Source organism: Peromyscus leucopus, chromosome 4, assembly GCF_004664715.2.
Source record: "Peromyscus leucopus breed LL Stock chromosome 4, UCI_PerLeu_2.1, whole genome shotgun sequence".
NCBI classification, from domain to species: domain Eukaryota; kingdom Metazoa; phylum Chordata; class Mammalia; order Rodentia; family Cricetidae; genus Peromyscus; species Peromyscus leucopus.
In genome coordinates, this window is record NC_051066.1 from 76,403,176 (window position 1) to 76,429,673 (window position 26,498).

Below are 26,498 nucleotides of genomic sequence, written 5' to 3' on the forward strand. Positions count from 1 at the left end.
TTTGCTGTTAAACCCATACTTGCAAAAGAGCTTCCCGGGTGGCCTGACTTTTTTTTTTTTTTTTTTTTTTTTTTTACTTCTTCTTCTTAATGTGGCTAACAGAAAAAAAAAAAAAAGAAAAAGGAAACAGAAAGACGCTCCAAATGGGTTATGAACTAAAAACACCCCTCAATATTCAGTGGGGAATTAAAGGACTGAGAACAACAGCACAGACTATGTGGTGCCGCAGCCACCTGGAAGCTGGAAGCTGGTCAGTCCGTTTCCAACTTCCTCCAGCAGGCAATCTGCCAGTTGCACGAGTATCAAAACAATGTTAAGCCCTCGGGTTTCTGTCTAATACACGACAGAAAATAACTGTGAAAGGCTACACAGCAAGGATTATTTTTCTTGTTGTGTTTTCTTTTATGAAAGAAAGCTGTTTTTCTGCTCTACTGAAATTCCTCTCCTGCTTAGAAACGGGTAAGAGGGCCAGCTGCTTGCTTTATTTTTTTCTCTGTGGTATTTTTCTACAGCAGATTTTAAAATTCATTCTTCAGACTGGGAAAAGTCTCTCTTTATACCCAACCCCACCCATGAAAGTTTAAAGATTCATTTCTAACATTCAAATTCAAAATAGCTTTGGGGATCGAAATATGTCAGCTTTAGAAACGTGTTGTTTTATGTGCTGTCTCCAGTTTCATTTTTAATTACATTTTTTAGAAGTTGTCAAGTATGAGTAGTGATATTCCTTTGGCTGAACTGACAAGTCAAAATTTATCAGTCCAGAAGTGTAAACCAAATCCCAGCACAGGATGCTAAGCTCCTGACAGAACAGACGCTCAATATGGAAGCAAACAATAAAAGGCTCCTCAGATGAGACGCATGGGGCTTTGACAAGAAACTTGGCCTCTGCGGGCCTAGAACCTCCTAGGCAAAGTAGCCCTGACTCGCCCTTAACTCCTCCATCCCCTGACCCTGTCAGTCACCTGCTCCTTGGTGCTGTCTGCCATGCCTTGCATGCCTCACGTGCCCTTTTGCTCTCTATTTCTTCTTCCACACCCAAGCTCACATCTCCACCTCAGCACCTCTGCTCAGCCTCCAGGCCAGTCTCCCTGATTCAAGGGGAATCCTCTCAGAATCACCAGCAGTGTCTCTAAGTACTTTTTATATATCTCTATGTCTGCTTGCTTCCTTGTAAACAGTACTGTGGCTTCCAGTTACTGTGTATATCAGTCTAACCCTGGAGCACTGTGACCCAAAGGTGGCTATTCCTCAGGGTCAGGTCTGACCCTACCTATCTGCTAGTCAGTTATCTCTTTATTCCATCCATTCAATAAATATTCACTAAGCATACACTCATTCCGTATTACAAAATATCATTTCTAGTGCTAGGGTGAGAAGCCATACATAGTGAGCGAAATCCACCAGAAGCAGCTCCCATGGGGCTTGTACTCAAGAAAGGCAAAACACATATGTTCTGGCATCTGTTGCAATGGCTCATATCCACATCAATGCCTCCTGGACCTCAGGAAAAAACTGCCCAGTGCTGTCAGACAGAGAGGAAACATCTCCTTCAGAGTGTGGCCTTTGAAGTCACTCTGAATAGGCAGACAGTACAACTGTCCCACTAACTTGTCACATGACCTATAGCAAGCTGGCCTGGGCAGCTACAACAAAATAGCCACAGGCTTAATGACTTAAGCAGCAGAAATCGCTCACAGTCTGGAAGGCCAGATTCCTAGGTCAAGGTTGGGTTTCTTGTGAAGACTTTCTCCTCAACCATCACAAGGCCACCTCCTCATTGTGTCATTTCAGTGTACATGTCTCTTCTCTCTTCCCCATTCCCCAAAGTCATAGCAGATTGAAGAACTCTTCTGGACTGGTTAAACCTAATGACTTCTTTAAAGGCCCCCATCTCAACATCTACTGCATATTATGGTTAGGGCTTCAACATAACAATATTTAGGGTTACATAGTCCGGTCCATAATGGCCAGTTACTTAACACCTTAGACCTTACAACTTGTTCATCCGTAAACTGGTAATATTAAAAACTAAAGTAGTTTTTAAAAACTTCACTAGGCTATACAAGACTAATTAAGATGATCCATGTAACATGCAGAGTATAAGAGCTAGTTACCACTAAATGCGGCCAGTATGCGAGCCTGGTTTTCTCACAGACTCACACTGTTGGGTGTCTCTGTGAGGGAAGTATGACGGTCAGCTGCCTGGAATTTGAATCTTTGACCTGACACCTGTACAGTGACTTTCTGGTCCCTGTGGCATAAAAAAGAATGGCAAAGGCTATACCTTCATATTATTGTGACAATAAGATTCTTGAGATGAATGATGGGTGAACATATCAATAATTGAATCCAAAACAGAGAGAACCAGACTGTCTCTTCCAACTCTACAATTTAAACAGAAACAAACTGGAGCAATTTTCTGGAAGCTTAAAGAGTGTACACAGTCCCATGACTGCAATAAGAGTCTCTGTTATGTAATCTAGACCAGTGGTCCTCACAGTCAGGGAGCCTCAGCGCTGGCTGCCTGCCTCACAATCACCTACAGAATCCCTCCCATAAAGAGAAAAATTCTTCAACTCCTCATGATAGGGACTCACTTCATAAATCCAGAATAAACTTCAAAGTCTATGTTTTCATAAAGGGTTATCATAACCCTTTCATAAAGGCTAGTTCTCAGAGCTAGCCAAGTCTAAAAACTATTGTTCAGCATAAATGCAATGGAGCATGTGATTCTAAATTTTTTTCAAATAGTCATGTTTGAAAAAAGATAAAAAATAAAAAGTGAAGTTGCCATTCATGTTTTTATTTAAATCCATTTCGATGTAGTATCTTAATACTACTAACCAAATCTAATTAATTAATATTACTAATCAAATATAGGCAATTAAAAAATATCATTGATTTTTTTTTTTTTTTTGAGACAGGGTTTCTCTGTGTAACAGCCCTAGTTGTCCTGAAACTTACTTTGCAGACCAGGCTGGCTTCAAATTCAGAGATCTACCTGCCTCTGCCTCCAGAGTGCTGAGACTGAAGTCATGGACCACCACACCCAACAATATATTCTATCTTTATATTGAGTCTTCAGAATTCAAAATCTATTTTACAGTTGTAGCATATTGCAAATCAGAAGCCAAATTTTCATTAGAAATACTTATTTTACTTTGATTTCCAAAAATTTGCCTTTAAAAAATGACTCACGTAGCCAATTTGTCTCAAACACATTTAAACTTTTATCCTAATAAATTAACCAAGTATGATTATCATATTTATATTTAAAATAATTAAATGTAAATAAATATTGAGACCCAGCTTCTCAATGGCACCAGCCACAGTTCAAGTCTCAATGGTTACCTCTGGCCAGTAGCCACTGTGCTGGACAGGGCAGGTAGCTGTGAGCACAAACCACATGATCGCCACATATCCCTGAAATATGTGGTCAGGTAGGGAGCTAGCACAGCTCCTCAAGTAACCACATGTGAGTGACAAGCACAGGTTTAGTGCTCTGTGATGACAGAAGATATTAAACTCTAAGCAAAGTGGAAACCTGTTTAGGTTTTGAAACTGTAAGGCCAGAACACCATCATTTGTCCTGGACACTCAAACAGAATGTTCTACCTAGTGTGGAATGTCTTTTCCTGAAGATATACTACAAGAAAAATAAAATGCTAAGAAGAAAGTGCAAGTGAAATGAGAAAAACACAGAGAAGTGGGAAATAAAAGTTTCCATCAAGATCTGAAAATAAAATCTTTGATTTCTACTTAATAAAGACACAACAGGTTAAAGGAGGTAGAGCAAAAAGAGTCCCTTGGGGAGTTGACCCTAGATATTTTAAGAAATAATAAGAAAATTAGGAACAGATTAATTTGAGTTGTTAATTATAAAATCACAGTGGATTCTCTTCAGTCTCCTGGTAGCACTCACAACGAATCCCACCACTCAGGAGAGGGAGGCAGGAAGATCATAAGTTCAAAGTCATAGCTGGCTACACAGCGAGTTTGAGGCCAGCCTGGGCTACATGAGACACTGTCGGAAAAAACCTCCATCTTCGTTTCCAAACTTAAAAACTACTTAGAGATGAATGGTGGGCAATATAGGAAACTTTCAGGGAAATTAATAATTTTACCTAAAGCACAAAATTAGAACAATGGCTGTAGGTTGTACATGAGTGCATGCGCAAGTAAATGTAAACACTAGAAACTGAAATTAGTGATTACTGTGATGTTCTATGTTAGTCCAATTTCTGTTGCTATATTAAAATGCTTTGGACTGGATTCTTAGAAAATTCAGTTTGTGTAACTCATCGTTTGGAAAATTCAAGCTCACAGGACCAGTATCTGTTGACAGGGATGCCAGTGACTTGGTAAGGGCTTCATGGCGGACGTTGCCATGTACAACATGATGTAAGAACACAATGGGGGAGAAAACTCAAGTCAAGATAGGAAGCCAAGGACCAGGGAGAGACCAGTGTTGCTCTTCTTATAATCGCCCATGTTAATTATCAATTACTCCACATACAATCTTCTGAGGGCAGCATCCCCACCAGCCTATCCCTTAAAGGTCTACCGACTCAATACGCCAAATGAATATTTATTTTAAAAATTCACATTTTCAAAACCTTTACAATGATACAAATTGACAAATGGGGGGGAAGCCTCTTCCACCTAGATATTCTAGAAAGTTCTTAAATTAATAGCTACAGAGGACTGAAACTTAGTACCTATCTTTATCCACAAGGTCAACAACATAGACTGTCTCTATCAATAGGAAAAGCAAAACTCCACATATTGATTTCTAACACCTATCTTCCAACTTAATTTATTCTCTTGAATTGAAGATGCTATTGAGAATTTAATTATAACTGTCTGTTTAAAACTAGTAATTAATATATCTAAACATTTTGATAAAACACTGTGCTTATAATCAAATATGTACCATTGTTTAAAAATCTAGGGTTGAAAAAAAAGGAAAGGAAAGAAAAAAAAAACCTCCAAAATATAATCAACTTCAGTGTAATGTAGTGAGAATTATGTGCGATATTAACACTCTTCAGCTGCTTTCCAGGGGTCTGAAGCAATAATGTGAATGTCTCTCAAAAAGCCTATAGTTTAATTTTTCCAGAAAAATAAGTTTAATAGGATTACTGACCCTCTTAACACTCCTCTAAAGAAAATGAATTCCATAAGCATTGTGGCATATAACTATTATAAACATAAATAGAACAGTCAATCAACAGACATAGTAATGGACTCGAGAACTTGAACCTACTGAGGAAACGTGCCTAAGTCTGCCTGATGACCATGTTAGCAGGAAGATTCATGTAAAAGAACCAAACATACTGAGACAAATGAAGAGCCTAGAAACAAGACAGGGAGATAGGAACTTTAAGAAAATAACCTAATTTCTCAGCATATCAGCCTGGATCAACTATCCAGGATATCTCTCAATTCTGAGCCATGTACCTAAGTACTGTTTGGTCTTTTGGGAGGTATTTAAATGTTTCAAGAGGGAAACGGGACAATTACTGATTTAAGACATATTTTTGTACATACAACTCTTTGTGCTTTAAGAGGAATTTTTTCAGGTCATTAGTTTATAATGTGAACAGGCGCCTAGGGATATTTTGAAAGGGAAAAGCAGCTAGTATGCTTGGAGCTACAGTTTATGTGGCTCGAATCATCATTTATTTCAGCTCAATTTGGGGCCCCATGCTGAACTCCAAAGGAACTCACCACATTTGAAGCAGTTTCTTTCTCGGCATGCAATGACCAAATCGGAATCTGAAGACAGACTAGATAAAGGGTCTGCTAATGCTAAGGTTTTACAATTCCACGGTACAAAAAGAAAATCAGCTGTACGAAAAATATCTAAAGTAATATAGATTCAAACTTCATTAATTCTTCCACTTTTATCTTTATTTGGACCATCTCATGCCAGTCAGTCACACTGCCATATTTGGGTCCAGAAAGCAAGAACTAAATCACTAGGCTCAGAGAAAGCAAGCAACTTCCTAAACCCAAGTTCATTAACAAAAAGATGCTATAAGCCCAAGTTCACAGACTAATGGTCATTCTGACATGTTCTGCATATCATGTCAAAACAGTTCATTCACACAGTTCCCAAATTAATCAACAGTCCTAAATTCTCTACTTCCCTCAAATATAAATAAAACTCACAGCCTTCCTATACGTTTTGTTTAAGTGTTAACAAAATAGATAGTGATATTATTCTTTGGCTATCAGAGAAATATGACTCAATGCTACACTGAGAGTCCAATACCATCAGAATTGAAAGTATTTTTTAAAAGAAAAAAGAAAACAGCAGTGTGTGAGAAACCCTCACCTGAAAAGGCTTCAATTTTTGGGCTTTTTTCAGATTTGAGAATATTTTAATGTATATAAAATGAGATTGGGAGGGGAAAAGGACCCAAGAAACTTGATATTGATGATTTATACACTTTAGTCTAAAAGTAATTTCATACAGTATTTTTAATGCATGGGTATTTTTACTATAACTTAGCACATATGGTTCAATGTGGACTTTTGTACTTGTGGAATCATGAATTTTGAAGAATTTCAGGTTTCAGATTTTTCAGATTAGAAGTGCTCAACCTGTACCTTGAACTATGAAACATTAGAATTCCCTTGCTTTTGCATTTATTTAGATCACAAGTCATGATTTCACATCAGGAAATGAGCTTTACAATGAAGGCCATGGTCTTCCAGACAGGAAACTCCCTATTCTCAACCATGGATACACACTAAAGGCGCCAGAGGAGCTTTTACAAAATGCTGGCTCCTTGGTCCCAGCTGAGCTGCCAAGTGCACTGTGTCACAACAGAGTCCAGAAGCCTCAGAGGAGTCCAATGTGCAATTCGGTGGAGAGTCCATGACTTACATAGCTCTCAAATGTGTATTGATGGCCCAGAAATGTCCAATGTTGAAAGCAAGTCAAGATAACTGAATGCAGAACCCCAAAATGGACACAACTCTAATGTACATGAGTGAGCAAGGCATGCACACACTTTCAGATGGAACTAAGGCACTCCAAGGCAGGCACAAGAGTGAACAAGCTGTGCACACATTTCGAGACAGAACTAAAGCACTCCAAGGCAGGGGTCCTGAGCTCCAGCTAACACTGTTATAAGGGAAATCACAGACACCAGATCTTTTCATATGGCCTAAAAAACTAGAATCAATTTTTTCATAAAACTACTAAGCATTTAAGAGTTGGCTCAATTAAAAACCAACACTATGCAGAATGAGCAAGCATATAATGAAACACACACTTTTAAGTTTAGACTTCTGGCTCCATCCAGGCTCTCTCACCCTGGGTCAAAGGGATATTTCCTGTCTACAGAAACCTCAGCACCATCCTCAGCATCAGCATCACCATCATCACAGCAATGATAACCACACCCAATGTATTAACCACTATGACCAGTTCTGCATAGTGTCCTTAGTCTTGAGCCTCCTTGGAGGGAGGTACCATGATTAGTCCCACTTTCTGGTAACTACCCCTGCCAAAGCCAAATAGCTGGTCAAGGATGACACCAAAATCCAGATGTGGAGACTGTCTTAGTTTTAAATGTGCTTTTAACAACTTAAAAAAACCAAATGAAGTGAACAGCTAATAATTTCTCAGCTCACCTGTAGCTATCAAATATCTCTGACTCTGCAACACAACTCCTGAATAAATAAAGACAGGTGTTTATACCTCCCAGTCACAAAGTCTCTAGTAAGAACCATGTGCTCTAAGGAGTTGAATGAATGTTCATGAGTCTTCTGAGAAGAAACCAAATCCGTTGCTGCAAAAAGTTTACTTCATGTACCTCTCCAGGTGGGGAAGGACTCAGCTTTCTTTAAGGGGCTGGCCACTGCGAGTGAGCACATGAGCAACACAAATTGGACTTTTTTTTTTTCTTTTTTCTTTTTCTTCTTTTTTTGGGGGGGAGAGGGGGCAGTGGGAGGAGGGCGGGACATCACAACGGTGAGGGAGTTGGCAGACCTGGGAGGACTAGGTTGTGAGTTTGCTCAGGGCTCATGATGTGCAATTCCTAAATAAGCAATAAAAATATGATGGAAAAAAAGTTTACTTCACTATTTTACCTTTTGAAAGATGAGTAAAAGTGCTCAGAAACTCTTCGTATGTTTGCTCAGGACAATTAACAAACTTATCCAAGACTTCTTTCATTAACTGATCTTCATCCATCATCTCTGGTCTCAGTATTTGCGCAGGCATTCCTAATCACGGGGCCACTCTACAAGACAAAGAAAAGCAGAATCGAGGAAGGCAACTTCAGCAACCCAATGGCAGGTGGTGGAGGAACTCAGGGCCCCAGCAGGCAGGTGATGAATCGCTGCTGCAGCAGCCGACTCCAGCACAAGGGCTAGAAGCTGCGGCCCACTTTGTGCTGATGAACTGCTTGCTTACTGCACCTATTTGGGTTTGGATTTCAGCCTTCACATCATATGCTAAGGTCACAGGAATAGTGTCACATAATTTGACTAGAAACTAAAAGTCTTTCAGTGTGAGGAGAATCTCGGGGACATCTACTGACCACAGCCACCATCACCACCACCACCACCCCATGCAGTGGCAGTCACTATTGGAGCTGATATGGAAAAGTAACTTATTTAGCTCTTACTGTGAATGGGGTGCTGTTCTAAGAGCATCAGTGTTAGCTTCCACAACCCCAGGCAAGTTCACAGAGCCAAATCCCTGAACTCAAGCCCTTAAAACAGCAAATCATGCTTCCCTCCATCTACTGTGACCACAGCAGTAGTATGGCCAGCAAGAAGTGGCAGGTCTGAAAATTCTCTCATTCCAGTGAAGCCATTGGCAGCCCTACTAAAAATGTCTAAAGATGAGCCTGCATCTGTCTTCCTAACCTACCCCAAATGTTTCTTGGGCCAGTGAGGGTGTATTGAATAATTTTAATCCTTCTAATATCTGACATCCTTGAACAAAGTCAAACTAAACCATCTCAATATTCTATTTGTTAGGACACATTTCTTTTCCAAAAGTGAGTTCAGAGTTGAGGTTCTCTGAGCAGCCCACACACATCCCTCTCACCATAATGAGAGAAGTTGGCTGTGACTTCTCATGCCACCATGTACTATACACTTAGCACATTCTTTAGGAAGAGTTATGCATACTTCTTCATCTGCTTCTACACCCATAATCATGAAAGACAGAGTGCATCTTCTCATACTTGTATCCCAAGTACTTAAGACCTTAGGATGTGGTGTATGCTGGCCACCTAATGTGAGCTAAAGGTGCTCATTTGAACAGGTACAATGGTCAAAATGTAACTAGACTTGACAAAATTCAACTGAACTTGGCCAATGACTTCACCTGTCCCTGGATAGGGAGTTCCAAGAACACTATCAAGCCCTCAGTCAGTGGACTGGGAAAGATTTGATATTGCATCACCTGTAAGTGTTTCCAATATGGAAAACTGGAGCAGAGACTCCAACATGGTCTGGGTATGGACTAATTCTCAAATTTTCAAGGCTGCACCCATTCTATTCAACTAACATCACATTCACACCACCACTGGCCCCTTCACACATAACTCATTTTTCATGCTCCTAACTGCCTTATTCTTGGCAGTGTGAGCTTAGTCTTCACGCGTGATATCATATCTGATTGAATTTCATTCATCCTGTATAAAATATTATTTCATAAAGCTTTGGGGAAATTGACCATCTACATTAAGAAGAAGAACAAACACTGCCAAAGCAATACATGCAGAATAATAAAAGGGGGAGGAGGGATCACCACACTACATGGTAAGAAAAGACAGCACCAAACGCCTTTATATTTTTCTGAACCAAGAATAAACATCTGGAGCTGGGGAAAGAGCTCCCTTGTGCTGCTCTTACAGGAGAGCAGAGTTCAGTTCCCAGCACCACAACTGCAGGCACACAACTGCCTGTAACTCCAGCTCCAGGAGGAGCTGACGCCTCTGGCCTCTGCAGCACATACACACGTGCACACAAATACACAATACACATGCATACACACACAATTAAAAATAATAAAAGTCAATCTTTAAAAAGTGATCATCTTTCACTTAGAAAGGAATAAAAATCCGTTCCTTGCTCCTAACTTTTTTCACCCACTTTCCGTTTTAGATGTTTTCTACTATAGATGTCATCATCCTTTACAATATAAACAACACAAGGATATGAAATGTAAAAAGCATTAAAGATGTTCGTAACTATCCCCTGACCCCACCTATCCCACCTGGAAATGCTGTCGGAAGTCCAGTAAATATATTTCTAAATCTTTCCCTACGATGTTTATGATTATAGACACTTTTACAAAAACAGGGAAATACAAGCTGTTCTCTACAAATAGAATTTTTTTGTGTGTATGCTAAAGACTAGCTTTTGAACATAATAAGATCCATGGCATCCCACCACATTAGGAAGTCAAAATCTAGCCTGTTCTTTCAAACAGCTACCCAGTCACAGTCCAGCTGTGCTCCTTGTATATAACATTTGGGAAAGTTACTTGCCATCTCTGGACCTATCTCCTCTCATCTAGGAGGGGGCACTGTTACGGCTCACCCTTGTTTCCTAAACCTCACTTCTAAATACTAAGGAGGTGGAAGTGTTTTCTGAAGATGATATCCAAACTCACTTACTGGTAAGACCTGACCCGAATTAACATGAGAGTACTTGTGGTTCTTATTTCTTCTACCCAGTGTGACTAATCATATTTCAACCCCCATCCCCCAAAAAAATAATTGGCTTGCATATGAGGTACCTTCCCAGCCCACCTAGAATTTGTACAATGCATGTCATATACCGCCTACCTTACTAAGATCCAACACATTCTGAAACACATGTGAACCTATGGGTTTTACAGAACCATGAAGCTCTATGAGGCTTACAAGACTGCTCTGAGGATGAAATGTGTGTCCACCTTAGGAAACGTAGCCTTCCTGATGTTCATGAGGAAGAAGACTGCAGAGAATCACTTTGACTGTGACCACTCTGGCTTTGAATGCACTGGTGCTACCCACAGATAACACCTTGTACAGTCTAATCCCACAGGAAGCACAATGCTAGTGGACCATATGAAAACAATAGTTTGGGGATCGACTTCAAATGAAAGGCACTGTTTCAAGCTACTTGTGCCTGAAAAGTTGGATACATGAAAAGTCATCACTTACAACAAACCCATGTGTACCAATGCCCAGGCTTCAACAATGTACAACTTATTAAGGTATGCTTGTAGCTGATAGATAATGAATACCAACAAAGAACCTCACCAGATCCGTGACTATTATTGCATTATCAGCAGGACATACATGAAACACAACAATCTCAACATCCATCTACTTTTCCAGAATTGGAGCACAGCATACCAATAATCTCTTCCTCAAAGCATTCAGCTGGTCTACTTCAGTGCATCAAAAATGGCCAAGCTGTGGTTTCTACTGCTGCAAATGTCTTCTCACAGTTATGGTTAACAACAACAACAACAACAAAAAAGTCACCGAAATTCCTTTAGGGCTCCTTTCCAAAGCTCCAATTGATATATTTTGAATATTTACCCTCAATGTATCTCAGTACTACCAAAGGCAGATGATGAAGAGGCTATATACTGCACAGAGATAAAACAATCTTCAAGGCTCCTTATTTCATTTCTGTGTTTATAACAATCTAGGCATTTATTGGCTTTTTTAAGACTTTCACAAACTGTCAACAGTTGAAGAATTTAACGAGTACCCATCATCCAATTTAGACCTTTCATTACCTAGAAAAGCATTAGGAACCTAATGTTAAAGGTCCCCAGAGACTGACAAAGCAGATCACCCTTTACCAGACAGTCTGGTGGTTTATGTAAATGTCAGTGGTTTTCTAGACGGAAGCATGCTTTTCATTTACCACCCACATGCTAGTGTGTTTTTATCATGAAATATTTTTCTAAAAGAAAAAAAGAGAAAGAGAGGCTTGCCTAGATAACAAGATTCATATTTTTTTTGGCTTGGCTTTGTTTTATGCTTTGAGCACCACATGAAAGGTGTAGAACATAATGGTAAGTAAAGGCATATAAATAGCTACTGGTAAATCATAAGCAACACTTTCACCATCAGAGCCTTAGAAAGGAAACAGAATATTCACTGCTCTGCTCTGACTACTAATGTCACTTGGAAACCAGGTGGTTAGAAAAAGGCTTCTCTCCTTTGCCCTGACTGAGAGATAGGAGAGGGAAATCCATCACCTCCCAGAGGTCCTGTTGTGTATTATCAAGTAACGAAGCCAACAATCATATACGCAGAGTGTTGTGTGCACTAACAAGTATACGTCAATGAAACGTGGTATGTGATGTCATCGCCACCAACAGCACATCTTGGATGTCTATCTTCTGATCCTGGTGTAATGAACTCACCCAACGAAATGCAACTCTCTGAGATGAGAGTGTGAAGCTTTAAGATACAGACCCCTACGAACAAGTCTTCTCTCGTGGTGCATTGCCTGATTTCTTAACAATACAGAGGGCTGTATGTCTGCAAAACTGTTGTAAAAAATATGCTGCGTCCCAACTTGAAAATAATAATCAACTTCTAAGGAGCTGAACTAGGTTTCTCAGAGCCCACCTTCTGTGTGATACAGTTCTGGGAAGGAGATGAAGGAGAGGACACAGCAGCAATGTAATTGACTTGACCTAAGGAAACAACGCCATCAACCTTGGTGTGTCACAGGGTGGCTGTCCTTTTATATTAGTATCAACAGTCTAGTCTCCAAAAGACCGAACTGTACTGTGTCCACGTTATTGTGACCGGCTCATAAGGTAGGAAAGAGCAGGTGTGCAGAGGTAGCCTCCTTGACTGAACTGCAACCACTCTGCACTTGCCCCGACGTTTCCAATCTTTTACACCATATCAAGAAGAGAGGACAAAACTCCTACTCTCTGGGCTGGAGAGGTAGCTCAGCAGTTAACAGCACTTACTGCTCTTCCAGAGGACCCGAGTTCATTTCCCAGATATTAGGCAACTCACAACCACCTTTAACTCCAATCCCAGAGAATCCAAAACCCTCTTTGTCAACTGATGCCACTGAAGAGCTGTCATGTACGGTTCTCGTGTTACAAACCATGAAGAGATGCTCATGATCAGGAACACAAAGAAACCAGCAGGAACATTAAAAAAGAATAGAATTAGTGAAAAAAGAGACTGTGAATTTGAGGGGGAGAGGACAGGGGCATGTCAGTGGGTTTAGAGGGAGGAAAGGGAAGGATGAAATATTGTAATTAAACTATAATCTAAAAGAGAAAGACAGAGGGTGATTGTCAACTTCCATATGAGAGGGAAAACAAAACATAATAATGTGTTCAGAACACTAAACAAGAGTGAAAGTGACTGGTGGCCTTCTAACTGTAGAGCACACTGAAAGTGGCCACCTACTAACTGTAGAGTACAGCTGAAACCTTCCTTCCACTTGGAATCCTTCTTGACTCTGATATATGATTGTTTCCAGGAGGAATAAAAAAAAACAGTACTAATGTTGGATGAGTGGACTCATGCCTCCAAGTCTAACATAACACAACTGATATATATATATATATATATATATATATATATATATATAGAGAGAGAGAGAGAGAGAGAGAGAGAGAGAGAGAGAGAGAGAGACCTATAAAATACACCCAGGAAAATAAAGGAAGATATCAGAGAACAGAAGACTATAAAACAAAACATAGCTTATAAAACAGAAAAGAACCTGCAGTCCTCTACTGTTCTTTCATCAGGGTGAGATAAAAGTAGACAACTCCAGCATCAAAGGATACACCACACTTCAAGTTGCAAACTTCTAGTGACATGCCTTTGCAATACATGAAAGCCAGAGAAGGCTTCATTAACACCCAAAGGCTGAGAGTATAAGCATCTGGGCCTAGATCCCCCAGGAATAACCCTCAGCAGTGAATATTAAAGGAAGCGTTTGGGGGAAGGTAGGAAAGGCTTTGGGATTACTGTTGACCTCACAGTTTCAAAAGAGATGTGCTGTCTTCCAGGCCCACTTTCCCTGACAAACATATCATCTTACGGAAAAGAGTCAGAGCACACCCACACTAAAGACTGCACACAGTTTCAAAAGTGTGGGCTTAGTAAGTGCTTAACATGACTGTAGATATCACAATGGCTGCTTCAACACACATGCTTCTGGTTCCTTCCTAGAGAGATTTAAAAGTTCCTTATTCCTTACAAAACCCCGCTTTCCTAACAGGAATGACTATGAAGAAATATTCAATGATGACCTTAAGATTACAATAACATGAAATTGAGTGAAAGCATGCTAAAAATGAAGGGGAAAATAGAAATAACAGTAACAGATCAAGGCAAAATAGTATATGTTAAAAAGAAAACAGGAAAAATAGAAAATCGTCAGGTCATATGACTAGGCACAGAGTAATTCTTAGACTTGAACCCAAAAGCATGATCCACAAGAGAAAAATCTGATTAACTTCATTAAAAGCAAAAAGTGTCCTTCTGCAAAAACCTATTAAGATGCAAAGAAAAACTGGGAGAAACTATTAACAAACCACATATTCAACAAAAGAGCAGCATCTGCAATGTGGAAATTCCTCTTGAAATCCACCATTATGTCAACTTCAAAGGACAAGAGACATGCATGGATACTTCACCAAAGAAAATCCACAAATGGCAAATTAAAACCATGAAAAGATGACTGGAATCACAGCTATCAGAAACATACAAAAGTATTTTCATACACAAACTTGTACACTAAAGTTCAATGCAACTTCATGTCATAACAACCAAATACTGGAAACTATTCAAATACCCTTTAACTGGTGATGCTTAACCAAACTGTGGAGCAGCCACACCAAGGAATACTACTAAGCAATAAGATGGAAACAAATTGTTGATTCATGCAACTTCGATTTCAAAGGAAGTATTCTGGGTGAAGCCAAGGTTAAAAGGTACATATGTATCCCATGGTTTCATTTATATGACATTTATAAAATATATAATTATAGAATGAGGAACACATTATTGGTTACTATGGTTAGGGGAGTGGAGGGAACAGAGATGAATATTAAATATTGTGGTATATAGCTGAATATCACTGTGTGGCAGTTATTATGCAAAATTACATAGGCTATAATTGAGACACACGAACACAAACAGGTGCACACATAACTGATAAAATCCAAATATATTTTGTGGCTCCCACCAATATCAATTCCCCAAAATTTCATTTTAGTTATGCAAGATGTTAACTTTGCAGAAAGTTAGACCAAGGATGCATGGGACTCCTCTGTACCTGTCTTTATAGCCACCTATGATTATTTCAAAATTAAAAATTCAGAAGTGCAGACAGAAGAGCAGAGAAGGGCAGGTAAGGCAACCAAAACCAAAAAGTGGAGACGGGAAAGCAGCTGCAAGACTTCTACCAAGGGCCTGGGGACTGCTGTGCTGATGGCTTTCTTCTGCAGGAGCACTTGGGGGAAAGGAACAATACCAATGTGTAAAAGTGCATGCTTAAGCAGAAACACTCTGCTTGAAAAGTTTGCTTGCTTTGCCTGCTCATCCACCCAAGCCACTATCATAATGCTTCTGGAGGCGACCATTCATTAAGCCTTTCTGCTCATCAGCAGATTGCATAAAATCAATTTTATCTTCCCAAAATATGCTCTTCCTCCCAGCAACTGAAGTCAATCCGGAAACCTCAGTGTTAAAGAACTGAGGCTGTCCAACTAAATATAAAGTATTTTTAATTACAGTTATTAATTACTGAAAACAAAGAAAATGCACACAACTAAGCGTTTGAATTTCCTCTCCCCACTTACTCCCTATTTTTAAAAAGCTGATTAACTGTACACCTCCAGGAGACACCAAGGGGAATTGTTCTTGCAAACAGGAACATCGGCTTTTCACTACCATACCTTCTCAATTCGGATTTAATAGACAGCTGTGTGGAATCACAAACACCCCACCCTTACCTTTGGCTAAAGTCTTACAAGCACACTAGGGACCTCTAGACAGTTCATTTACCAAGGAAAGTCAGCCATGTTCAGAGCCAACGCCCTAGCCTCAGAAATGTCATCAACTGCATTCGTGATTTAACAGAAGATAATAGTATGCCTCTGTGAACCTTTTTCTCACCGCCCCTGGTAAAGCTTCTAAACCAGAGGAAGTACTGGTATCTGAGTCAGCTTTATAGCTCTAAAACCATGCAATGTTTCAATAGTAAGAGATGTATCATTTCAAATATATCCCATTTCACTGGTATGCAATGTCCTGTTGACGCTTATGGTCTCTGTACTGTAAGACAATTCTGCTTAGTTAAAGCTGGCCCCTCTCTAGGCTTTCCTGAGCCTGCCAGCCACCTGCACAGTGCACAGCACTTTTACAATACCAGAACATCAGCTTTAAGCAAAACTCACACAGCTGGTCGAGAGCAGGTGTAGACCAAGGAACTAAGTCAACACGGCCTGCAGGAATACATTTCTAAGTGTTTCAAAATGCCAGATCTTGCAAATAAAATTGACCTTTTCACTTGGCATTCTCTTAAAAGAAATAAGATTTTTGAGACGTGCATCTCGGCTATTTTTAATTCCAGACGCCTATGACCGGAATACCAAATGGGCTTTAGGAAGGAATGCAATGCTTCCCTTTGCAGCTTTGCCTCCATGTCCACAGCTGAGCACCCTGCTGCATGCATACATACAAACTGCCTTTGCCAACATGGTCTCTATCAAGAGAAAAAAAAAATCACAAGCACCTCTTTCTCTAAAAAGGAACTTTTTATGACTTTTTTCTAGCACATTACAGAACTCTGACATTTTTTGCCACTTTATTTTAAAGCAATGATCTCACATTGAATCAGGGAGTAGGGAACTTGGAGGGGGAAATACTAAGCCCCCTGTTCTGGGGGGGGCCTTACTTAACTGTTCTAATGCAAGGTGACAAATCATTTGACAATGCCTGCTCTTGACAGCCCATCACCCTAACTGTAGATCGCATCCTTTTCTACTTCCCTTTCCTTCCTCTTTTCTCTTTTGTCGGTTTCAGCGATGGCTCCCATTTGCAACTCACAGGACAAGTCAAACTCTCCTGTTTCTGCTGCTTCCCTGAGCATCAGTGCCTCGTCACGTGAGACCTAACATCCATGCCATCTCCGTGCTATGAGAAGATGCCACTCCCCTTGGTCCCGTGCCACCATGAAGCTGCTCCTCCACTTAGAGAACAGAGGAGGACCAGCTTAAAGGGAGCAAAGTGAGAGCCTACAAACTGGTGCTCCTCCTCTGCCTCCCCCCACCTCCCCAGCACACAGCCCCTACCCTACATAGGCGTCTGCAGCTGCTATCCTTGGAAAGTTAGTTAACTTTCTGTCCTTAAGAAGTCTGAATATAAAAACAAAGGCACCGGACTTGAAGCTGTCTTTCATCTCTTTGCTTTCCCATTATGCTTCCTTTATTGTCCAATTACAATGTCAGTCTATCCTATTACTGAGTCTTTTATCTCCCCCATGAAATAAAGCTATTTTCATTCTGTAATTAAGCTGACTGGGATTCTTTAGTTCTCCACTCTTTTTTGATTTAAAAGGGATAAATCAATATATTCCAGGAAGAGTTGGAATCTGATTCTGCCTTAAGGCTTTGAAATGGGTTAAGTAACCTACGATTGTGATTTCCTGATTAATATCTAAGAACTCTAAAGAAAAGCTGAGTATAAGAAAAATATAAGGTGTGTTTGTTGACAATCAAAAATGGCTGCCTTGGACTGGCAAGATAGCTCAGCAGGGAAGGGCACCTGTTGACAAGCCTGACAACCTGAGTTCAATCCTTGAAACCCGTATGGTAGAAGGAAAGAACCAACTCCCCAGATTACCCTGACCTCCACACATATGCCATCACACACACACACACACACACACACACACACACACACACACGTAAAAACAATGCCACTTCATTCTACTATAATATATGCTGCTTAAGTGCAAGCCTGGGTTTGCAAGGATTTGTCGGGGGGCGGGGGTGTTTTTTTGTTTTGTTTCCTAATCCCCCACATGACTGAACATGGATTTAAGTCACCAGTGCCCCTTAATCCAAAAGATATGTTCAAAAACCTCCAGTAGATGCCTGAAACTGCAGGTGTATCAGACCCTACATTGACTATGTTTTCCTATCTATACTTATAATAAGATTTAACTTATAAATTAGACAAAGTGAGCGTGCTTTAAAAAACACACAATAAAACAGAAGTAGCTCTGTACTATTTAGAATATACATACGTAAGATCATTCTGTCTCTCATACAATGTTTACCCTTCCTCTTGCGGTGATATGAGACGATATCTAAAGAGAGCACTTTACAGTTTATCCTTGTCATATCCAAATTTCCGGTTTCACCTGACCCTTGAGCTTTTGAACCACAGTTAAACAAAGCAAGGGTTACTTAAACGCAAGCACTATATGTCATTTCATTTGATCAGTTAACAAAAGAGGCTACTAAGTAAATATTACAGGAGGTAGCTTATACTGTGTGAACATACTGGACAAAGGGATGCCCCATGTCCCAGGCAGGATACAGAAGAAAGCTAAAGGACATCACTGTGCTCATCAGGGCATTATACAATTTCAAATTCATAACTTGCTTATGCCTGGGATTTTCCATTTAATACCTTTAGATGCCAGAAGACCACAATTTGCTTCCACATAACAGAGAGACCCAAGGAAAGTGAAGGCATGGCTAAGGGAGGGTTACTCTCCTAGTCTCTAGTTACCTCCAGAGATAGATAACCTATTCAAAAACTAAGTAAAGATTGCCAGATTGATGATGCTACTAAAATTTGAAGGCTAAAATCTTCACCAGAAGCTACTTTAAGAGCAAATGAGGTCTGTTTTGGAAGAACTGTAGCCCCATCCAGCACATCAGCTTTAGGAGTGTGGTCACCGCTGCTGTGATTTCAGACATCGCAACCATCACACAATGGTATTAATAGGAAAACGGCCAACCGTCCTTTTTCAGACACACAAAAATCATCATGGAAATACCTAGACAATGATATTTGAAGGACAGACCAACATTTTCAGATGAGAAGAATCAATCAAGGAATTGAACTGCACATGCATTTTAAAAAAAAAAAGTCAACCCTGAAAACAGATCTTAACATTTTCTAAATAAAATTAAGTAGCTGTTTATACAAATGAACCCATAACATCACTCACCCTCAAAATCAAGATGTATTGTGCAAACCCTCTTTCCCACACATGTTCTGTCCAGCAACACTCGGTTCCTTGTTTTAGAGACAACAAAATTGAAGCTCATAAAGGTCACTCTACTGTGAGTGATGGAAGCAAAAACCTGACCAGACCTGTCCACCCCTTGTCACTATCTGTGGGCATTGAAGCTTTGTGCAAGCTGATTAAATGGACCAAGTAGAGTAGGTGTTCTGGGAAACGTTTCTACTCAACGAAATCCTATGCAACTATTAAAATTGTACAGGTGGTTCTGCTAACAAGGCCACATAAAGTTGAAATGCCACCTCTGACCGAGGACGTTCATAAGTTATCTCCTTTCGTCTTTTTCCAACAATCACGTGAGGTAAACATTCCTAAAGCAGACTTGAGGGTTAAGATGACTCCACTCGGGAAAACAACAACCCCTATTTTCACAAGCATCACATCGGACATTACACCACAACTACCTGGCTTAAAGTGGACAGAGGCCCTCAAATAATTAGAACTCTCGATTCTTAGTCTGTACTAAAGAAAACTGGGTCATAGAAGAGACATTCTGATCTCCGCTTCAAAACAGATAATTTCCCATTTGATTCACAATAGTGTTCATTTAAACCAAGCTTGTGATACTCATTTTGTGTTTTTCTAAAATGTTTTTAACTTTAATACATCAAGTTTCCATTAGACTTTGTCTTTACATATGACCAGTGACTCAGGACTTACATTTTCAATCTGTCAGTAATGAAATGGTTAAACTTGCGGGTAACACCCTGGTGGATATCTCTCTCCCTCAACCACCAAAGTGGGGGGTGGGGGGGTCACAGTCAGTTACTCCCGTTACACCAGCGTTCACTGGAACATCTGGAGGCACACAAACACTCTACCCTTCAGCCGTCAGCTTGCCACAGTCACACTAAACAGTCAGTGACTCTTCCCCAAGTGCCGAGTTTAATTCCTGGCTTAGCCGCAAGGATTCAGAGAGGGATAAGCAGCCCCTCTGGCCTTCAGGTAGGTCCAATACCTTCATTTTAGCAAAGCGAAAAGATGGGAACCTATGTTTATAAACTTTAAGGGACTGTTGATGCCACAGTAAAGCAGTATGCTGGCTACGGATGAACAGGGCATCTGGCTAGGGAAGAAGTACTACAGATCTTGAAAGTATGGGGTGGCTTGGCCTCCAGCTACTGCAAGGATTAACTGCGATTCCTTCAGGGTATTATTATTAATCTTGGGACATAAATGATCCTCCGGCATCAGCACAGGAAGACAGGCCTAATCCTGGTTTCAAGGCCAGCAGAAATCAAATAGCTATACCTCTAACCTGATTAACTGTGCAAACAGTGTTAACTCACACACTAAGTGGTCGCAGTGCATGGGGTACTTGCTATTTTGGAGTCAGGAAACACAGGCAATGCTGATCTGTAAGATTTAGTGCTTCAGAGTCGACTATCTGTCTCTGGAGAGAAAGTCAGTTCAGACACAGGAAACTGCAAACCCAGACCTCACACCATTAGTTCTCTTCTGATAATACTCAACTATGCCCTGGCTTCAAAGTGAGTGAGTGAACATTGCCCTGCTGGGGAATGCTAGCACAGGGCTGAGGAAACTGTGCTAAGGGGATTGGCCCTGTATTCCTTCCTTTTAAAAAGAATCTTTAATGTGTTGACTTTGAAATTTCCCTGAGTTGAAAAGCAGTCTTTTTCCTTTTTCAATCTGCCTGATATTTTTGTCTATTAAAAGAGAAACCTTCAGTGGGTTATTTTAGATCTAGCATAATTTTTAAGCAGCTTTTAAAACCCTAGATGTAACTAATATAGTTACATATTAAAGCCATGGAAAAGATAATTGTCAACTCCAGTAAAAAATAGATGCACTAAAATTTCAACAACTCAGTATGTCAAAAACGCTAAAACACCTCCAGTGCTCCTATTATTTAGATATATGAATTGTCTGACTAAGACAGATCATCTAAGATTTAAACGGGCAAACCCTTGCCTATGTTCCAAGAGGAGACAGTGTAGCTAGGACTCCAAGTTTGCTACAAAATGGACAATCTTCCCTATGCACTGCTCAAGAAATTGCTTCTATCTAATCCATATTATTCCAAATCTCTATGACAACCTTCACATAGCACAGAGGGCTACAGTGAACTGTCTCTCTCTCTCTCTCTCTCTCTCAATCTCTCTCTCTCTCTCTCTCTCTCTCTCTCTCTCTCTCTCTCTCTCTCTCTCTCCCTCTCTCCCTCCCTCCCTCTCCCCCTCCCTCCCTCCCTCCTTCCCTCCCTCCCTCCCCCTCTTCCCTTGGGATCTGGAACCCACTGTCCCTGTGCAGCTTGTTCTATGATCCTGGATCCATTCTCCTGGGTGTTTGAAATAAGTAAGCTTTGAACTCAGTGCTGCTCCGCCCAAATGAGGCAAAGCTCTGAAAATAATCACTCTGCATGGACAATGTAATTGCCTATGGTTTTCACTTCCTGAATTAGGGGGTCAACCTTTTCTTTTAGTTCCTATGGGCAGAATGTTCTCAGTTGAGGGAAGATCCTCTCTTATGCATACTTGAACAGCCCAAGAATAAATTAAACATTTTCCCAGGTTATTTCACAATCAGAGCAAGTTGCTGGATCTACAAACCACCAAAGCCTGAGGAAGGGGGGCTTGCTTTCATAGCTCCAGAAATAATCTGTCTCAGGCACCATTTCTTCTCTTGACTTAGTCCATGAAAGAATATTAAAATATGTCTTGAGTACTCTCTCAAGTAAACTATAAGTCATAGCTGCAAGCGAATGTTTGCGTGTATTAATTAATTAATGACATGTAAACTACAGACATGCTTCAGGGATATATGTATATGTATATGTATATACATATACATACACATATATAGGGATATATATACATATATATATCAGATATTACATGACCCAAGGAACATTTACAGGAGGAACAGAAATATAGTGTCCAGTAACATTTGCTGACTAATTTCTGTGCACCAGGAACCACGCCTTATAATCGGCATGTGCTAACTTACGTCACAAAGCAATTCAATGAATAGGTTCTAATATTATCCCCATTTTCAGATAAAAGAGAGAAAATCGGTCGTCAAGGTTGATTACAAAGGAACTAGGTGGTAGAGTTGCAGATTCAGACTCACCAAGTCTAACTTTGGACCTTGCACACACCACGATGGCTTACAGAGGGAATGACAAGAACAAAATGCCCCTTGTTATTTAAACTGCGTCACCACCAATACCTGTGGCTTATAAATTTATCCGACTATTATTAGTTCAAAAGTCTATCATTGACACCACCCCCTCTACTGCTCGGAGAGCATCTTGAAGGAAGGGAGGGAGCCAAAAGAATGCTAAGAGCCAGAGGATAGAGGGGCTGTGAAAAGCCCTCTTTAAGGTATGGCACAGGCACTACAATCACGAACTCACAGTGGCTGTGGTTTCCTAGACTGGGCCCGCACAACACTGGCCCCATCAACAGCCAATTGTGGATGTGACGGGAGCTCACGAGGCCCTGCTCCACTCTGCAGCACTACTGACTACTGATAGACTTGGAGAGAGAAGGAGCCACTGCCTTCAGATATGCACCCATTCGGGGGCACTCCACGCTTCTCTACAGACAGTTCCAACCCCACGGTCACACGGATGTCTCTGGTTAAATTCAGTGGGTCACAAAACAACAACAAAAACAAAAGGTTTATCTCTCTACATCCACTGACCAAATCTCAACATCCTATAACCCCTTCCAAACATCTCCATCATCATTCATGTGTGATGTCATTAGCAGCAGATAACTGAGCCCTAACAGCCTTGTTGTCTATTAGTTCAAGGACAATGCTATCTACCATTCACTGTGTTCGAGCGCTGTTCTGAGTCCTCTGCAATTCTTAAATTACTAATCATAACTAATATCAACCTATGTGGGTAAAATTACCTCATTTTACAGATGAGGAAATTGAGCCATAGAGTTAACCAGCTTGCTCAAAGTCAAGTAGTTACTAAGTGACAGCCAGGATTTGATAGCACCGGGTCCTAGTCTTGACCATTGTTTTATTCTGTTTTTTAAACAACTTACTCAAAAAAAAAATCTTATTTTATTTCAACATTTAGTGCCAAAACAGAGTGTTTCACATCTGCAAGCAGCAAGAGTACTTCATCTCTCTCTAAGGTAGGTAACAGAACAAACTTCCCAAGCTTACTCTATATGATAAGTATTTCTTAACGGCAGTACAATACGAAAAGGACCCCTTTTTGTACTCGATATAAAATTACTCAAGACTCATCTCACAGTTCGTGGGCTGGAAGTGATCTGAAACTAGGTGTTGGAGCAGGGGGTTATTTCAGGAACTGTCTCTGCTTCGCTCAAGAATCCTCAAAACAAGAAGAAAGGAAAGCTGCTGAGCAGGAAGGGGGCGGGGGTCTTCTAAAGTGTCCCTTGCAACCGCCTAATTACCACACTTCCGTTAGTAAGTGCAGGAGTGGGGGGAAAAATCATTTTCAAACAGCTTCTCCCCTGCGTGCCAAGTATTCTGAGATTCGTCTTTTGGTTCTGAAAGACAGTCAACTTTCCTAACTCCCTGTCCCAGCAAGCGAAGAGTCCTCAGGGTGCAATTCTGAGTCTCGCTTCAATACATCCAGAGTGGAGTCAGTAAAGACGACTCAACCATGGCTTCCCTTCAGACTGCGGTTTCCAGGCAACCACACTTTGGCCAGAAGTAAGTGTGCCTCCTGCAGGACACCCCACTAAGAGTTCCAGGAGCTGCGGCTATTCCTGAGCACAGGTTTGCAGGAGCCCCTCCTGGTACTCTTGCCTTCCAGCGCCCCGTTGTCGGCAGAGGGGCGCTTTCTCACCTCCGTTCCCTAGCTGTCCGTCACCTTGGCGCCCATCTAGTCACTTCGCACTTTTGGAGTCCTTATCCAATGAGCCTAAGAAGGCTCCAGTCCTGAAGCAACAAGGAGACAGACCATAGAAAATGGATTCCTGGGAAATGTAGTTCTACTGGCTCCTATGCACGGGCTCTCTAGGAAAAAAGGACTACAGTTCCCAGAAATCAAAGCGAAGCGAGTCCGCCACTAAAATAGGTCCCAGCGGTTAGAATTGAATTAAGTAGGAAAGGTCTGTGACTCTTCGCTTCCTGATTTGAGGACTTACAGTTCTAGGACAAGCACGTTAAATGGTTTTTCTCTTAAACAAGCCTTTTGCATGTGAGAAAATATAAAAATAATGATGTATATCAAAAGGTATTTTAAGATTGCGTTTTATACTTCTTTCAGATAAAAGACCTAACTCACAAGCAAAAATGTCCCTGCAGATGATAACAGTGGGTCATAATATAGCCTTAATTCAACCAGGCTTCTCACTGATGAATTTTGATGGTCAAGTTTTCTTCTTTGGCCAAAAGGGCTGGCCCAAGAGATCCTGTCCTACTGGAGTCTTCCATTTTGATATAAAGCAAAATCATCTCAAACTGAAGCCTGCGGTTTTCTCTAAAGACTCCTGCTACCTTCCACCGCTTCGCTACCCAGCTACTTGCTCTTACAAAGGCAGCTTCGAGTCTGAAAAGCATCAATTTATCATCCACGGAGGGAAAACACCAAACAATGAGCTCTCCGATAAGATTTATATCATGTCTGTTGCTTGCAAGAACAACAAAAAAGTTACTTTCCGTTGTACAGAGAAAGATTTAGTAGGAGATGTCCCTGAAGCCAGATATGGTCATTCCATTGATGTGGTATACAGTCGAGGGAAAAGCATGGGTGTTCTCTTCGGAGGACGATCATACATGCCTTCTACCCAGAGAACCACAGAAAAATGGAATAGTGTAGCTGACTGCCTGCCCCATGTTTTCTTGGTAGATTTTGAATTTGGGTGTGCTACATCATACATTCTTCCAGAACTTCAGGACGGGTTGTCTTTTCATGTTTCTATTGCCAGAAATGATACGATTTACATTTTAGGAGGACACTCACTTGCCAATAACATCCGCCCTGCCAACCTGTATAGAATAAGGGTAGATCTTCCCCTGGGAAGCCCAGCAGTAAACTGCACGGTCTTGCCAGGAGGAATCTCTGTCTCCAGTGCAATTCTCACTCAAACAAATAATGATGAATTTGTTATTGTTGGTGGTTATCAGCTGGAAAATCAAAAAAGGATGGTCTGCAACGTTGTCTCTCTAGGGAATGACACAATAGAAATTAGTGAAATGGAGACCCCCGATTGGACCCCAGATATTAAACATAGCAAAATATGGTTTGGAAGCAGCATGGGAAATGGGACTGTTTTCCTTGGCATACCAGGAGACAATAAGCAGGCCATGTCAGAAGCATTCTATTTCTATATGTTGAAATGCTCTGAAGATGATGTGAGTGAAGAGCAGAAAATCTTCACAAGCAGTCAGACATCAACAGAAGATCCTGGGGACTCCACTCCCTTTGAAGATTCAGAAGAGTTTTGTTTCAGTGCAGAAGCAACCAGTTTTGATGGTGATGATGAATTTGACACCTACAATGAAGATGACGAGGATGATGAGTCTGTAACTGGCTACTGGATAACATGCTGCCCTACTTGTGATGTGGACGTCAATACTTGGGTTCCATTCTATTCAACTGAGCTCAATAAACCTGCTATGATCTACTGTTCTCATGGAGATGGGCACTGGGTTCATGCCCAGTGCATGGATCTGGCGGAACGCACACTCATCCACTTGTCAGAAGGAAGTAACAAATATTACTGCAATGAGCATGTACAGATAGCAAGAGCGTTACAAACTCCCAAAAGAAGTCTGTCCTTACAAAAACCTCCAATGAAATCGCTCCACAAAAAAGGTTCTGGGAAAGTCTTAACTCCTGCTAAGAAATCCTTTCTTAGAAGGTTGTTTGATTAGTTTAGCAAAAGCTCCTCAAATTCAGGTGCACTGACCTACATTTTAAATCGTAATAGTGACATAAATGATATTTTGATTTTTGTTTACTGAAAAATCTCTGTGCTGTGTTTTGGTTGTATGAATTAAGTGCTAGTTTTAATTTGTGTTAAATATAGTTATTTTAACATGTGTGTTTTTAACATTTTATTCAAAAATTTCTTAAATGAGAAATGTTATCTAATTTTATTCAGAATAACAGTTATAAAGTATACACAGAACTCTTGCATTATTTTGTAACAATCTACATGTTGAATAGTAATTAAATCCCAATAAATAAACTAATGCACAAATGAATTAAATTGTTTTTTTATAATAAGTAGCTTATAGTTGGTTTAAAAAGT

The 26,498-nt window shown here is 40.5% G+C and overlaps 2 protein-coding genes across 2 annotated transcripts in view; one reads left to right on the forward strand and one right to left on the reverse strand.

The window, feature by feature from the left end:
* Positions 1-24,227, reverse strand: part of Iftap (intraflagellar transport associated protein) — a 76,335-nt gene extending 52,108 nt beyond the window's left edge. Inside the window, exons 1-2 of the mRNA XM_028895028.2 lie at positions 24,086-24,227; positions 8,110-8,261 (exon numbers count right to left, since the gene is read on the reverse strand). Of these exons, the coding sequence (XP_028750861.1) occupies positions 8,110-8,242 (133 nt within the window). The 5' untranslated portion in view covers positions 8,243-8,261; positions 24,086-24,227. The remainder of the gene's footprint in view (positions 1-8,109; positions 8,262-24,085) is intronic.
* Positions 24,228-24,456: 229 nt separating this feature from the next.
* On the forward strand, positions 24,457-26,228 carry Rag2 (recombination activating 2). The gene has a single exon (XM_028895024.2). The coding sequence runs from the start codon at positions 24,535-24,537 to the stop codon at positions 26,116-26,118; it is 1,584 nt and encodes a 527-aa protein (XP_028750857.1). The 5' UTR covers positions 24,457-24,534; the 3' UTR covers positions 26,119-26,228.
* The last annotated feature ends 270 nt before the right edge of the window (positions 26,229-26,498 follow it).

What these genes read in the sequence shown, in the direction of transcription:
- Rag2 (XM_028895024.2), top strand. Translation starts at nt 24,535, where the DNA reads ATGTCCCTGCAGATGATAACAGTGGGTCATAATATAGCCTTAATTCAA.